At 40.8% G+C, this 15,526-nt stretch overlaps 1 protein-coding gene across 3 annotated transcripts in view; it reads right to left on the bottom strand.

The window, feature by feature from the left end:
- Nucleotides 1–223: 223 nt before the first annotated feature.
- Nucleotides 224–15,526, bottom strand: part of ALG1 (ALG1 chitobiosyldiphosphodolichol beta-mannosyltransferase) — a 38,640-nt gene continuing 23,337 nt past the window's right edge. For all 3 annotated transcript variants that reach the window (XM_075837493.1, XM_075837494.1, XM_075837496.1), the window contains exons 9-13: nt 14,617–14,676; nt 7,285–7,395; nt 6,910–7,024; nt 4,087–4,162; nt 224–815 (exon numbers count right to left, since the gene is read on the bottom strand). In XM_075837493.1, the coding sequence (XP_075693608.1) occupies nt 675–815; nt 4,087–4,162; nt 6,910–7,024; nt 7,285–7,395; nt 14,617–14,676 (503 nt within the window). In that variant the 3' untranslated portion in view covers nt 224–674. The remainder of the gene's footprint in view (nt 816–4,086; nt 4,163–6,909; nt 7,025–7,284; nt 7,396–14,616; nt 14,677–15,526) is intronic.

Raw genomic sequence — 15,526 nt, 5'->3', positions numbered from 1 at the left:
AAGGCCAAAACGGGATGTGAATGGGGCCTGGGAAAAAAATTGCCATAGAACATTCTATTATGACTATAATCCTTTATGTAATGGATGGGTGTCAACAGAACTGCTAACATTCTCTAATTTAGCAATGTATTAATGTTTTATGCTCATGGCAATATGGGACCCTAATTCATGACAAGTTGAGGCACTCCGCTAGGGAAAGTAACAGCACACACATTGGAGCAGGTTTACTCATTAGAACAATCTTTAATGTTACAGACCAATCTGACATCTCACTCCAGGCAAAGACAGGACAGCTACAAGCAACCCCACCCACAGCAACTGGGTTCACACGTCACAGCAAAAAAAAAACAAAACACATTTTTGACAGCGACGTGTGAACGCAGCCTATGACAACGCAGATCCACACGTCTAACATCTGCACTCAACCATCAGTTCATATGTAGTTGGCCTAAACCAGTTTTCGGTTAGGTCTTTTCCATTGTCATTTATAAAAGTTATAAAAGAATCTTCGGAATGTTGCACATCTCAAAATCCAAAAATCTGAAAGACTCTCACTCTTCATTCAAGTATTTCCAGCTCCATATGTCCTTATTTTTCTTTCTTCTCTCTATAAACAGCATTGGAGCCCAGCAGAAAAATGTTCCTGTGATTGTTTTTTGTAACGTAACAAGTGGTTATATTTTGCAATGGTCTCTAAATATTGGTAGTACCGTCTGATCCCAGCTTTCCTCCCATCTCATTTGTTTGGATTTTTGAAGGTTTTGCCGAAACTGTTTCAGCTTGCTTGAATCGCTTGTAAAGTCCATAAATAACATCTATGAAAAATAAATGTTGAAATAATTTAAAAGTACAATTGCCTAAATGCTTTTATTCCTACAACACCATTACTTAAAGACTATATAAACCTTTAATCAGCATTTTTTTTTTTACATTTTTTTTTATTTTATTAATAAAAACAGGTCAGTCGGTGTGTTTGGTGTAACTTTTTAATTTGTTTTTATTAAAAATTTGTTTAACTTTTTTAGATACAGCTTCTCTGTATTCTCTATACAGAGCAGCTGTATGTTGCGCTAAATCCTGTTCCAGTCAGGCACGCAGGTTGGAGTTGTTATCGATCACATGTAAGTTCATAACTTAGATGTGATATATTACAAGTGGATCCTGTGTATCAGAGACCCGCATGACCCACTGACACTGAACAGGCGTTTTTTTACGGCCGTTTTTGGAGCTGTTTTTCAATTGATCCAATGAAAAACGGCTCCAAAAACGGCTCAAGAAGAGACATGCACTTTTTTTTCGGGGCGTTTCTTTACGCGCCGTTTTTACAAATGGGCGCGTAAAAAACACCCCGTGGGAACGAAACGCCGTTTTTCCCATTGAAATCAATGGGTAGATGTTTGGAGGCGTTCAGCCCCTATATTTCATCCGTTTTTCAGGGTGTTTACAGCCCGAAAAACGGCTGATAATAAGCCGTGTGAACATACCCTTAGAAACGCATCCGGATTTAACTGCAACTCAAACTGACATCTCACAAGCAGAATAACCCTAGAAGCTAGGGATGTCACGATACCAGAATTTGGACTTCGATACCGATACTTCGTTTAGTATTGCGATTTCGATACCAATTTCGATACTTTTGGCAACAGTAATAGAAAAAAAATTCTTCCGTTTTCTGAGGTGAGGCGCGAGGTGTGATGAATTTTGAACGCGCCTCACATTAATAGTAATTAATCCCATCATGTTTCTCAGTCATAATGGGTTAATGTGTGAGGTACATGATGGGGTTAATTACTATTAATGTGAGGAACATGGAGGTTAAATTCATCGCACCTCGCGCCTCACATTAATAAGTGAATGAAAGCCGTGTTTATTTTATTTTTTTACAGCGTACACATCATAAATGATGCAAAAAACATTGTTGTCCGCGCCATTACTGAATGTGAATATTTTATGTATTGAGACTTATTTTAATGTTTATTGTAAAAAAGGTGAAGGTGTATTTTTTTTTAAATTTAACATTACTTTGTTTTTACTTTATTTTTAAACTTTAATGTACTGACATATATCAGATATATGCCAGTACATTAACCTGTGGACGGATAGCACACAGGCAGTTGTTAGGACATACTTGGGTATGTCCTAACAACATGAAATATGGTAAGACAGCCCTCGGGTCCGTCAATAGACCCTGGGCTGTCTGCCCATATATGGTATGGCCCTCGATCGCGTCACAGGAATTCCCTGTGACGCGATCCAGGGGCATCCCCCCTTCTCATTTTCTCCTGAATGCTGCAGTCCGCTGTGATCGCAGAATTCAGGGGAATAACGGCAGAGATGAGAGGTTTCTCTGATCTCCGCCGTTATAGAGCGGGGCTGCAGCTGTGTAATACAGCCATTGCCCCGCTCCTGACAGGAAGTGCGTGCGCGGTCAGCATGAGGAGATGCGGCCGGCGCTGCACTAATGAGCGGCGGTTCAGGCACTGAGGACAGAACATGGGGGTGTTTTGTAGTGCGCCCGCCATGTTCTGTCTCCAGTGCCGCCGCTCATTAGTGCAGCGCTGGCCGCATCGCATCATACTGACCCCGCGAACTTATCATGACTCAGGAGCGGGGCTGTGGCTGAATTACACAGCCGCAGCCGCGCTCCCATACATTCATGTATTACTATACTAAGCTGTGCGGCTGCGCAGCTCAGTATCGAAATACAGGAAATAGCGGTATCGAACCGTTTAGGGATGCACAGTATCGAAACCGTATTGAAGTTTCGATGCACCGTGCATCCCTACTAGAAGCATTAGTATAATAAGTGAACATTGAAAACACGGCTGCTGAAGTGCCACAGAAAGGTATGAAGGCGCAAGTTATTGTGTTTGATAATAAAACATACCACCTTCCCTCTCTATAAATATACTGATACTATCCGGTGTTCATTACTATATGTGATATACTCACTCGTTTCCGATGTTTAGCATTTTTTTATATATATATTTTATTCACCACAAAATGAATTTCAATCTTCCCTTCTACATATAGTAGTTGGGTTACACGTCAAACAATGAGATTAGAATTCACATAGTGCAGGCAAACAATGAGAAGTCTCCATTCACACAGTGCAGTTCAGCGTTTGTTCTGTCTGAACAAAATGCATGCAGAAAAACAGCGATAGGGCTAGCTCACACTAAGTACATTGGCGCTGTTTTTGACGCGGAAACCACGTCGAAAACAGCTCCAGAAAACATCCAAAATTGCCTCCCATTGATTTCAATGGGAGGAGGGGGGTTTCTTGTTACCACTGGCGGGAAGAAGAAGAAGCAACATGCACTTTCATTGGGCGATTTCGTCTCTGACCTCCTATTGACATCAATGGGAGGCAGAGATTGCGTTCTTCGTGGCTGCGTTTACCCGCGGGCGAAAAACGTGGCAAGTGTTCTGCCGGCAGGTCAAAAGCTGCCTCAAAATTCCTGAAGGAATTTTGAAGCAGATTTTTCCGTCTGCAAATAACTGTGTGTACAGGGCCTTGGCGTGTAGAAAGAATTAAAGGGGTTGTACAGGATAAGAAAACCATGGCGGCTTTCAAATACTGTTTTCTGAAGTTTTCTGCGTATCTGGCCTATGGGAACATAACCTAAGTAGCCAAAGTTATAGTTATTACTTCTTTTAAATGCCTGTAAAACGTCTTTAAGGGTAAGTGCACACAGCGATTTTTGTAGGGCAGAAAAAATCTGCCTCAAAATTGCTTCAGGATTTTGATGAGGATTTTGAAATGCTAGCGTTTGACTTCTTTTTTTTGCAGCATTTAGTGCCCTCTTTTTCTAAGCCGTTGAAGCTAATGCAGAAACCATGGGCAAAAAAACGCTGCAAAAAAACCCCAAAACACTCCAAACAAGCCCTACGGGTTCTTTCTGCCTCGCATTGATTTCATTAAGAGGTCAGAGGTCGAAGCCGCCCGGGAAAAAAAATCAATGGGGGAGATTTGGAGCGTTTTCTGGCGCTGATTTTCACATCAAAATCAGCACCAAAAAAAAACTGTGTGAACTGGACCTTACATTAGTTCAATACATAAGTGCTAAGTGACAGATTCTATACCTTTAGCTGTTCAGCAAGCTCTTTGGAATCTTCAAATGTCAAACCAATTTCATTATGTTTTACAAGTTCATGTAAACTGTGGAGAAAATAATCATGCTTATTATTTCAGTGTTTTTGTAGCATTTTTTGTGTGCTGCCAGAGTAATGACCCACTGAGCTTATCATTAGTAGTAACTTTTCAGCCTGATGCGGACCCATTCCTTTCCATGTGCCCATGCAGACGATCGTGGTTTACATGGACCGCGTGGAAGCCGCAATTGCGGTCCGGCCCCCCTGAAATATATGCACATCTTCTGTGTGCACAGTTCATTACTACGGACGGCCCGCGGATGACATTGTGGCTGTCCATGCCATAATCACGGACCGTGTGAATGAGGCCTTAGTCTGTCGGTAAAGCAACAGTGTGGACTAAAGAAAAGTGTTGCAGCAGGTACGCTCCGCATTTATGGGGATGCAGAACAGCTCAGTGGTAAACAATGTTAGATTCTATAAAACCTGCAGAAGCCGAAATCTGGATGCCGACATTAAGAGCAAATGTCTCCTGAATCATCTTTCGTAGCTCTGGTGACCGCTTAGCTAATACATAGTTGGCGCCTTTCGTCCACGTGGATGTACCTAGTGCAACACCCAATTCGTTTCTTAAATTGCCTCCATGGGTCACCTAAGTTTTTCTTTTCCAAGTTCACAACACTATATATTGTTTATAGCGTAGTATAGGGAAGGCTAGATGAAAAGGGGTTGTCTCACCAAAATAAACTTTTTAACCCCTTAATGACCAGCCTATTTTTTAAGTTTTTCTATCGTCGCATTCCAAGAGCTATAACTTTTTTTTTTATTTTTGAGTCGACATAGCTGTAGAAGGTCTTGTTTTTTGCGGGACAACTTGTATTTTTGTATAGCACCATTTTGGGTTCCATATAGTTTATTGGTTAACTTTTATTAACTTTTTTAGGGGGCAATAGAAAAAGAAACCCAGCATTTTCACCACACTTTTTTGCGTCCTAAATTTACGTTGTTTACCGTGTGGTATAAATACCATAATAATAATAATAATAAGTCCCTAGGGGACTTGAAGCAGCGATCGTTGGATCGCTTACACAATATACTGCAATACTAATATAGTATTAGAATTGCAGTATATTGTGTCAGGTTCTGACAGGCATTTATTGAGTTCTGACTCCGGACAAGTATGGCAGACCCGAGGGACTTCATTAGGCCCCCAGGGTGCCATGATGACCATCGGCACCCCGCGACACCTCATTCTAACGGCTTAGATGCCGCGATCGCTATTGACCATAGCATCTAAGGAGTTAAACGAGTGGGATCCCGCTCGTTACACTAAAGTGTCGGCTGCCAGATACAGCCAACACGTTAGTTCTATGGCGCCCGCTACATACTCACTCCACCCGAACTTCGCCGTATACGAAGGATGTCGGGAAGGGGTTAATAAGGGAGCCTCTATACCCATAAGTTAAAAAAAGTAGGCCGGTTCAGAGTTCAGAGACTCCTGTTTGATTTGGCCATCAGCTGATTATTTCTCCTGCAGCAGCCACTCAGGGGAATGCAGTATTATCTGGTGGCCAAGTCCGTCACAGTTGCTCCTTTTTAATGACTCATGAATGGAAATCACAAGCGTGAACCCCCCCTCCTATGATGTTCATATGGCCTATTAGGTGTTGGGACAACCTCTTTAAGTATTTAAAAATATATTTTATAAATAAGCTTACCAAGAAACACAATGAATAATGCGACTCAAGCATCAAGACCTGGCGACCACCATGTACCAGCATATAAAATTTAAGAATGCAAAAAGTACATCTGGTGCTCTTCCCAACTGAAGCACCTAACGTTCTTTTGGCCTTCTTAAATTTATCTAGACTTAAAATGACGTCTGATAAACTAAAATTCTTAAAGAGGCTCTGTCACCACATTATAAGTGCCCTATCTCCTACATAAGGAGATCGGCGCTATAATGTACTGTAGGTGACAGCAGTGCTTTTTATTTTTAAAAAAACTATCTGTTTTCACCACTTTATTAGCGATTTTAGATTTATACTAATGAGTTGCTTAATGCCCAAGTTGGCGTTGTACAGGGGAGTGTATGATGCTGACCAATCAGTGTCATGCACTCCTCTCCACTCATTTAGTCAGTGCATGGGGATCCTTTTAGATCCTTATGTGCTGTCTTATACAAACACATTAACAATAGTGAAGTGTTTAGACAGTGAATAGACATTCCACGGGATGTCTATTCACAATCTCTGCACTTCGTTACTGTTTCTGTGGTAGTTACAGCAGAGGAAGCGTAATCTCACGAGATTACACTGTAGATGACAGGTTACAGGGGGATTACACTTCCTCTGCTGTAACTACCACAGAAACAATAACGAAGTGCAGAGATTGTGAATAGACATCCCGTGGAATGTCTATTCACTGTCTAAACACTTCAGTATTGTTAATGTGTTAGTATAAGACCGCACATACTGATCTAAAAGGATCCCTATGCGCTGCCTAAATGAATGGAGAGGAGTGCATGACGCTGATTGGTCAGCGTCATACACTCCTCTGTACAACGCCCACTTGGTCTAAAGTAAAAACACGCCCACTTGGGCATTAAGCAACTAATTAGCATAAATTTAAAATCGCTAATAAAGTGGTAAAAATAGATCGTTTTTTTAAATAAAAAGCAATACTGTCACCTACATTACAGCGCCGATCTCCTTATGTAGGAGATAGGGCACTTATAATGTGGTGACAGAGCCTCTTTAAGTAACTGAATGTTTTTGGGTTGTAGTTAGTGCTAAATAGAATATAAAATATTACCATTTAAAATTAACAGCACACACAGGAAGACAGCAGCCAAACATATCAACAACTTTCATGGGAAGGTCCAAACCGCTAGATGACTTGTGAAGACAGACGCCTAGGTCAGCTGATCCTAGAACAATTAGAATTGTGTTAAAAGTATGGCACCATTTGTAAAACGTGCACGTGTGGTATTATAGCTCAGCCACAATCATGTCCATAGAGTTGAGCTACGATAAGGGACAACCATGGACCGATGCTGTGATTGGTAGAAAGCAGACATGTTTTTCTAAAACTGTACTATCCCTTTAAGAAATAACTTGAATTGGTAAAGTATAGATGAAGTCTAGCTGTGCAGAACAAATAAAAATGCTGCAGAAACCATTTTCTTACCTAGTAAGACAGGATAGTCTTCAGCTTCTAACCAAGGAGTGCAGATCTGTACGTTCTTCAGCTGCAAATCTTTTATCAGCTTACAATAATATTCCTTCAGGGGCCCCTTACCTAAAATGACACATCAACAAAACAATTAAAATGACTTCTAAAAGAATAACTAGCTGACAAAACACCCATCCACGCACGCACACACACACACACACACACACACACACACACACACACACACACACACACACACACACACACACACACACACACACACACACACACACACACACACACACACACACACACAACAGAATGTGCTCTTTAAAAGAAAAATATATTTTTATGGAAAATGGTCCCGAATCAAAAGATTACAATTGTAACTGAGTGGCACGCTAAAAAGATGAAAAGGAGACTATATATATCTATCATATAAATTTACATTTACAATATATTATATATTCTACACATGCACATGCTATATGGACAACAGTATTGGGACACACCTCTTAATCATTAAATTCAGGTGTTTTATTCAGTCCCATTGCCACAGGTCTATAAAATCCAGCACCTAGCCATGCTAGTAATAGGGTAAGGAGATAAGGCAAGCGATAGGTGAGGCGGTGGACGTGGAGTTTGGCCTCTGGGGGGCCTTTCCCTTCTCTCTCTCTCTGGTGATGGGCTGGGTAAGCACAAGAAGTGTTTTGTTTTTGGTAAAGGCAGAAAAAGGGTTTACAAGCGACTGAACTTGGTGCTTTCGGGAATGTTTTGGTTTTGTATTTGTATGGTATTGTAAGATAAGTTGTGATAGTTATGTATGTATTGTATATAATTTTGTATATTGTTAAAATAGGGTCAGTTTTTAGGGGGTAATAGTTAGGTTGGGAGGAGGGCTGGGGTTGTGGTGGGGGTGTGCCTAGCCTATGGACTATGCGGACATGGGAGGACATGGGGCGGGGGGCTGGGCTGAGGTGTTGTAGTAGGGGCCAGCATCTGGACTACGCGGATATAAGAGGACATGAGGCGAGATGCCGGCTTGGGGTCGTGAAGGTTAGGATATGTAAGGATAGGGAAAGATAGCATATGTGTGTGGGTGACATTTATAATGGTGAAGGGAAAAAAAACTAAAAAAAATAATAAAAAAAAAATTTGGAAAAAAATATTATAGTAAAAAAATAAAAAATAAAAAAAAATAAAAAAGGGTGTTTTGTGGTTTGGGGTGTTGTTTGCTTGTTTTATTGTTATTGTTTCTGTGCACTTTGGTTGGCATGGGTGGGAGTAGGTTCTTTTTTGCTATTGTTTTATTCTGTAGTTTTTTGGTTTTGTCTTTTTTGAGAATCTAGTTGTTGTTTTGGATAAGGTGTGAATGTGGCTGTATGAGTGGAGTATATGGGGCCAGGTCAGGTGTTATATATACAGCAATGTATTTTTAGTTAAGATTTTGTTTTTAGTTTCTGTTATGAATTTTGTGGATATGTTTTATATTTTTCTATAAAATAAAAGAGTTCCAGCACCTAGCCATGCAGTCTGTCTTTACCAACATTTGTGAAAGAATGGGTCATTCTAAAGAGCTCACTGAATTCCAACATGGTCCTGTAATAGGATGCCACCATTGTAACAAGTCAGTTTGTGAAGTTATTTTCCTCCTAGATATTCCACAATTAACGGTGAGTGGTATTATTGAAGCATTCAGGAACCACAGCAACTCAGCCACAAAGTGCAGATCACATAGAGTTAGAAACGAGGTCGCTGAGAGCTGAGGAGCATAGTTCATAAAAGTTACAGAGCGGGTTGCCGAGTGCTGTCGCCCATGCTCCGCTGAATCAATTACTGCAGAGTTCTAAAACTCCTCTGGTAATAACATCAACACAAAAACTGTACGCCGGGAGCTTCAGCTCATGGGTTTTCTTGTCCAAGCAGCTGAATGCAAGCCTAACATCACCAAGCACAATGCCAAGCGTTGGAAAGAATGGTATAAAGGACGCCGCCACTGGACTCTGGAGCAGTGAATGTGTTCTGAGGAGTGATGAATCACGTTTCTCTATCTGGCAGTCTGATGGACGAGTCTAGGTTTGGCAACTGCCAGGAGAACATTACCTACCTGACTGCATTGTGCCAACTGTAAAGTTTGGTGGAGGAGGGGTAACGCTATGGGGTTGTTTTTAAGAGGTCGGCGTAGGCTGCTTCGTTCCAATGAAGGAAAATCTCAATGCTTTAGCATACCAAGACATTTTGTACAAGTGTAACTTCCAACTTTGTGGGAACAGTTTGGGGACGGCTTTTTTCCTGTTCCAGAATCACTGTGCCCCAATGCACAAAGCGAGGTCCATAAAGTTATGGTTGAGCGAGTTTGATGTGGAAGAACTAGACTGGCCCACACAGAGCCCTGACCAACCCCATCAAACACTTTTGGGATGAACTGGAACAGAGATTGTGAGCCAGGCCCTCTCCTCCATGTCTGACCTCACAAATTCTCTTCTGGATGAATGTGCAAAAATTCCCACAGACAAACTCCAAAATCTTGTAGAAAGCCTTCCCAGAAGAGTTGAAGTTGTTTGAGCTGCAAAAGGGGGGGACCAACTCTATATTAACCCCTTACTCTATATTAACCCCTTAATGACCAGCCTATTTTAAACCTTAATGACCAAGCTATTTTTTTACGTTTTTCCATCGTCGCATTCCAAGAGCTATAACCTTTTTATTTTTGCGTCGACATAGCTGTATAAGGTCTTGTTTTTTGCGGGACAAGTTGTATTTTTTAATAGCACCATTTTGAGGTACATATTATTTATTGATTAACTTTTATTAACTTTTATTTGGGGGGAAATAGAAAAAAACCTGACATTTCGCCACTCTTTTTCTCGTCTTAAATCTACGCCGTTTACCGTGTGATATAAATAACACAATAACTTTATTCAGCGGGTTGTTACGATTGCAACGATACCAAATTTGTATAGTTTTTGTATGTTTTACTACTTTTACACAGTAAAAACGCTTTATTATTTGTTTTTGCGTCTCCAAATTTGAAGAGCCGTAACGTATTTATTTTTTCGCCGATGCGGTTGTATGAGGGCTTTTTTTTTGCGGGACGACTTGTAGTTTTTATTGGTACCATTTTGGAGTAGATGTGACTTTTTGATCACTTTTTATCACATTTTTATAAAGTCAGGATTCACAGAAAACAGCAATTTTTCCATAGTTTTTTATTACATTTTTTACGCCGTTCACCGTGCGGGTTAAATAATGTAATAGATTTATAGTCGGGGTCGTTACGGACGCAGCGATACCAAATATGTGTAACTTTTTTTACTTTATTTTGTTTTTTTAATAGTAAAGCAGTTTGTAAGGGGAAAAGCTGGGTTTTTCATTTTTTTTTAAATTAACTTTATTTTCTACTTTTTTACTAGTCCCACTAGGGGACTTTAATATGCGATTCTGCGATCGCTATTATAATACACTGCAATACGTTTGTATTGCAGTGTATTACTGCCTGTCCGTTTAAAACGGGCATGCATCTGCTAGGTCATGCCTGCGGCATGATCTAGCAGGCATTCGCTCCAGGCAGACCTGGGGGCCTTTATTAGGCCCCCGGCTGCCATTGGAGACACAGACACTTGGCGATCGTATCGCCTGGTGTCGGTGGGAGAGGGAGCTCCCTCCCTCTCTCCAAAACCACTCAGATGCGGTGCACGCTATTGTACACCGCATCTGAGGGGTTAAACGGGTGAGATCGATACTAATATCGATCTCACACGGCAGAGCAGGGATGCCCCCAGCTCTCAGCTGCCTCTAGCAGCTGAGAGCAGGGAGATTTGACAGCTCCCTGCTCTGTTTACTTATTCCGATGCCGCGACGTAAAAAGTCTATGGCATTGGAATAAGGCCCGTTAGTGGCCGACGTAAAAAGACTATGGGCCGGCCACTAACGGGTTAATGTCTATGGATTTAGAATGATATGTCATAAAAGCTCCTGTGGGTGTAATGTGTAAAAATACATAAGTCTAGTGTTGCAGAAAATACATGATGCCTTGAAATAATCACTCGATGGATCCTGTAACTTCTAGAAGAGTGAGAATTTCTTAACAGATGACCGGAAAGCTCATAAAACCGTTACTCGCAGACATGACACCGAGAAAGCAGGCACGAAAACTCCTGAGGTGTTATATTGTGAAAGCTCAGATAAGGGTTGGAAAAGCACAGAGGCAAAAACAGAATTACAAATGATATATTTTTCCTGTGTTGTCCGGTTTACGGCAAATTAAATGTTATTTTTTGTATGATTAAAAGTTATACAATTTTCCAATATACTTTCATTATTAATTCCTGCTGTGTTTTTTTTTCAATAGAAACATTCAAAAAGTCAACCACGATTTTTCACGGAATTAAAATAAATAAATAAATCAGCTATTCAGCCTGACATTTAATAAAAAGTGACCCTCAAACTTTTGTGTCAATTAAAGAGGAGTTCTATTTAATACTTAAATAAGAATAAAAAAAATGTATCTTTATACTGGTCAGAGTTCCAGAAGATAAAATTCAGCCACCCAGGAGGACATTCAATTTAACCCCTTTCCACCGCAGCAATTTTTCGTTGTTTTTCTCCCCACCCTCCAAAAGCCATAACATATTTTTCTTTTGATATAAGGGCTTATCTTTTGCGGAAGGAATTGTAGTTTTTCACGGTACCATTTTTTGCACCATATAATGTACTGGGAAACTGGGGAAAAATATTTGTGTGGTGCAATGGGAAAAAACAGTGATTATTGTGATGTTAACTTAATTCTGCGGGTCCATACGATTACGACGATACCAAATTTATATATTTTTTTTATGTTTTACTAATATTGCAAGGAAAACGCATGTTACTGAAAATATTTATTTTTTGTCTTACCATATTCCGAAACCCAAAACTTAAATTTTCCGTTAATTGAGAGGTGTTATGGATTGTTTTTTGCGAGGCGAGCTGTAGTTTTAATTGGTATAATTTTGGGATATATAAGACTTTTTGATCACTTTTTATTCCATTTTATTTTGGGTTAGAAGGTGACCAAAAAACTATTCTGGCAGTTGCGATTTTTTATTTTATTTACTGCGTTCACCGTGCGGGTTATATTGTAATATTTCTGACTTTTTTTGAAGTGGCGATACCATTTTAATTAAATTTGGTTTTTTTAACATGGCTTTTGGGGGAAAAATTGGAAAAGGAGTGTTTTTTGAACTTTTATATATACAAAAAAATAAACAAAATACTAAGACAAACGTTAACTGTATTTTTTTTTATTTTATTAGTCCCTAGGGGACTTGAACCAGCAATCGTTGGATCACTTGAATGATACACTGCAATACTAATTAATTGAAGTATATCGTGATTTTTACAGGCTCCTATTAGGCAGGGCTTAATAGGAGCAAAAAGATGGCAGACCTGGGGGTCGCCAATAAACCCTGTTGGGGAGGCCCCCCCTTTTACACCAGCTTAGATACCGCGGTTGCTATTGACCGCGGAATCTACGGGGTTGAACGAGCGGGATTCCGGTCGTTGCAGTGAAGTGTCAGCTGTAACACAGAGCCGACACCTGCAACTTATGAAGCTGACTCAGGCTGTGAGCCCGCTCCTTACTTTCCCTCCCGAACTCTGATGTATACATAGGGTGGAAGTCGGGTTAGAGAGGTTCTGCCACCAGTTTATAAGTGCTCTATCTCCTACCTAATCTGATCGGCGCTGTAATTTAGAGAACAGTTGTTTTTAGAACAATTTTAAATTTATGCTAATTAGTTATTAATGACCAACTGGACGTTTTTTAACTTTTCACCAAGTGGGTGTAGTAAAGAGAAGTGTATGACGCTGACCAATCAGCGTCATACACTTCTCTTCATTCCTGCCCAGCTTCTTTCACTGCACAGCGTGATCTCGCGAGATCACGCTGTGACGGCACTTCCTCCCACAGGTTCTTCATCGGAGCCATGGAAGACTGAACAAACATCACCTCCAGCCGCTGCAGATTCGAATAAACGTCCTGGCATGGCTGGAGGTGAAGTCTATTGACTCTTCCATCGCTCTGGTAAAGGACCTGGGGGAGGAAGTCCCGTCACAGCGTGATCTCGCGAGATCACGCTGTGCAGTGAAAGAAGCTGGGCTGGAATGAAGAGAAGTGTATGTGCATAACTTGCTCAAAAATGATTGTTTTTCAAAATAAAAACCACTGTTGTTATCTACATTACAGCGCCGATCAGATTAGGTAGGAGATAGGGCACTTATAATCTGGTGACAGGCCGGGTTGCAGGGGAAAACAGAACCATTGGGCCACATATTTTCCCACTAGACCTCAGGAGGGTCCCAAAAGGGCACCGAATCCCTAAAATCCTTGTGACAAACGTGACAAAACACACAGTGAAAAACAAAATTAAATAAGTGGACGTGCGCTGTGATACAGCCTGGACATCTGTCAGGTATAAAAATTCCTCATCTCCTATCCAGAAGGCCAGGAGAATTAAGGTGTGTGCTCATAAGTGTGAAAGAGGAGTGCGTGCAAATGTGCCTTCACTCAGTGGGATACCACGCCCAGTGAGTTAGGGCACCCCAGGGTCCCCAGCTCTTGGGCACATAGCAACTCGGGCTTCCAAACTACCCGACCTCGATCCGGCGGTCGCCTAGTTACCTACAAATGGTACCTTTAACCTCTTAAAGCCGAAGGACGGATATATCCGTCCTCTGCAGCTGCTAGTTCGTATATCCGTCCTATGATTGCGAGGGTACTGACAGTGTACACACGTGATCAGCGGCAGGAGCACGGCTGTTATACACAGCCTGGCTCCTGCTGCAACTGCCGGAATCGCGTTCTTATTCCGGCAGTTTAACCCATTAAATGCCGCTGTCAATAGCGACAGCGACATCTAATGTGTTTGACAGTGGGAGGGAGCTCCCTCTGTCACCTGATCAGCGCCCCCGCAAACAAATCGTGGGTCGCCGTCGGGTTTCCATGGCAGTAGGGGGCCTAACAAAGACCCTCAGGTCTGTCTTCAGCAAATGCCTGTTAGGCCTAATAGATTGCAACAGTCAAATTTATAATTGCTTTTGTTACAAAGAGATTGGCATTTATCTACAATTTTTTTTGCAAAAGAATTACATAAAGTGCAGCCATATTGTTTATCACTTGTGAATTAGTTGCTCAGCAGCATGCTGTCACATTCTTTCCATATAGAAAGTTTAGGACATTTAAAAGTCAAAAACTTTACAGATATTATTTAATGAATTAACATTCAGCTTTTTATAGATATAGATGTGATATTTCACAAATTAATGAAAACAGACACATAGAAAAACTGGAAAAAAATGCAGCTTTACCTGTTATGACACAAACTAGAGAGGGGAGCTTGGATCCATTTGTGATAAACATGTCATAATCTAAAAGGGAGAAAAATACAAACAAAATATGATTCAAAATAAGATGAATATATTGTTAAAGGGTTATTACCATTGTATAAAGTGATAGCATATCTCTAAGATATGCTATCACTTTATGAACGGTGGGGACTGACGTTTGGGACCCCCACCAATCCTGAGAATTAAGGGGATACAGCGCTTATATAGCACCACGTCACCTTCACGGTTCTTACCTGCATATTTTACTGTAATTAATGACAAACAGCAAATTTGCCATGAACAATATTCTGAATATAACAAACCCCTCATTGTCACCAGCAGGAATAGCTCTCAGGCCGGACTCACACACACAGCATTTAGAAGCGTTTTTATTTTTCCTTAGCCAAGAAATGCAGGCAGAGGTTTGCCATTTAGTCTATAGGAATATATGAATATATACACACACAATAGAGGGGATTAACAAAGTAAAATGACCCAGAATTGTGGCTTAAATTGCGTAAAAAAAAAATTGCAAACATGGCGTGCTACAATTTTATTATGTATTTTTGATGCTTTTTACACATTACTCGACAATGTTTAGAAAAAGGGCATCACTAAAGAGGAGTTGTAAAATGTGCCAAACGGAATAATGGCATGTGCGATTCTTTTGCCACAAAATATTGGTGCACAGTATGCCAGCCATGAGGCGGCATCAGAAAGAGTAAAGTGTCTAACAAGATGCCCCAAATGTACCATACAGCATGCGCCACTGTGATTAATTTGCCAGTTTCTGCCTGACCAGTCTAGTTTGTTCTAGTTAACCCCTTAGTGACCACTAATACGCCTTTTTACGTCGGTCACTAATGGGCTTTAGGCTAGGCTGACACCTTTT

Source organism: Rhinoderma darwinii, chromosome 9 (genome assembly GCF_050947455.1).
Source record: "Rhinoderma darwinii isolate aRhiDar2 chromosome 9, aRhiDar2.hap1, whole genome shotgun sequence".
Lineage (NCBI taxonomy): Eukaryota > Metazoa > Chordata > Amphibia > Anura > Rhinodermatidae > Rhinoderma > Rhinoderma darwinii.
The sequence above is the reverse complement of the archived record's forward strand: the minus strand, read 5'-3'. Positions and strand labels throughout refer to the sequence as shown.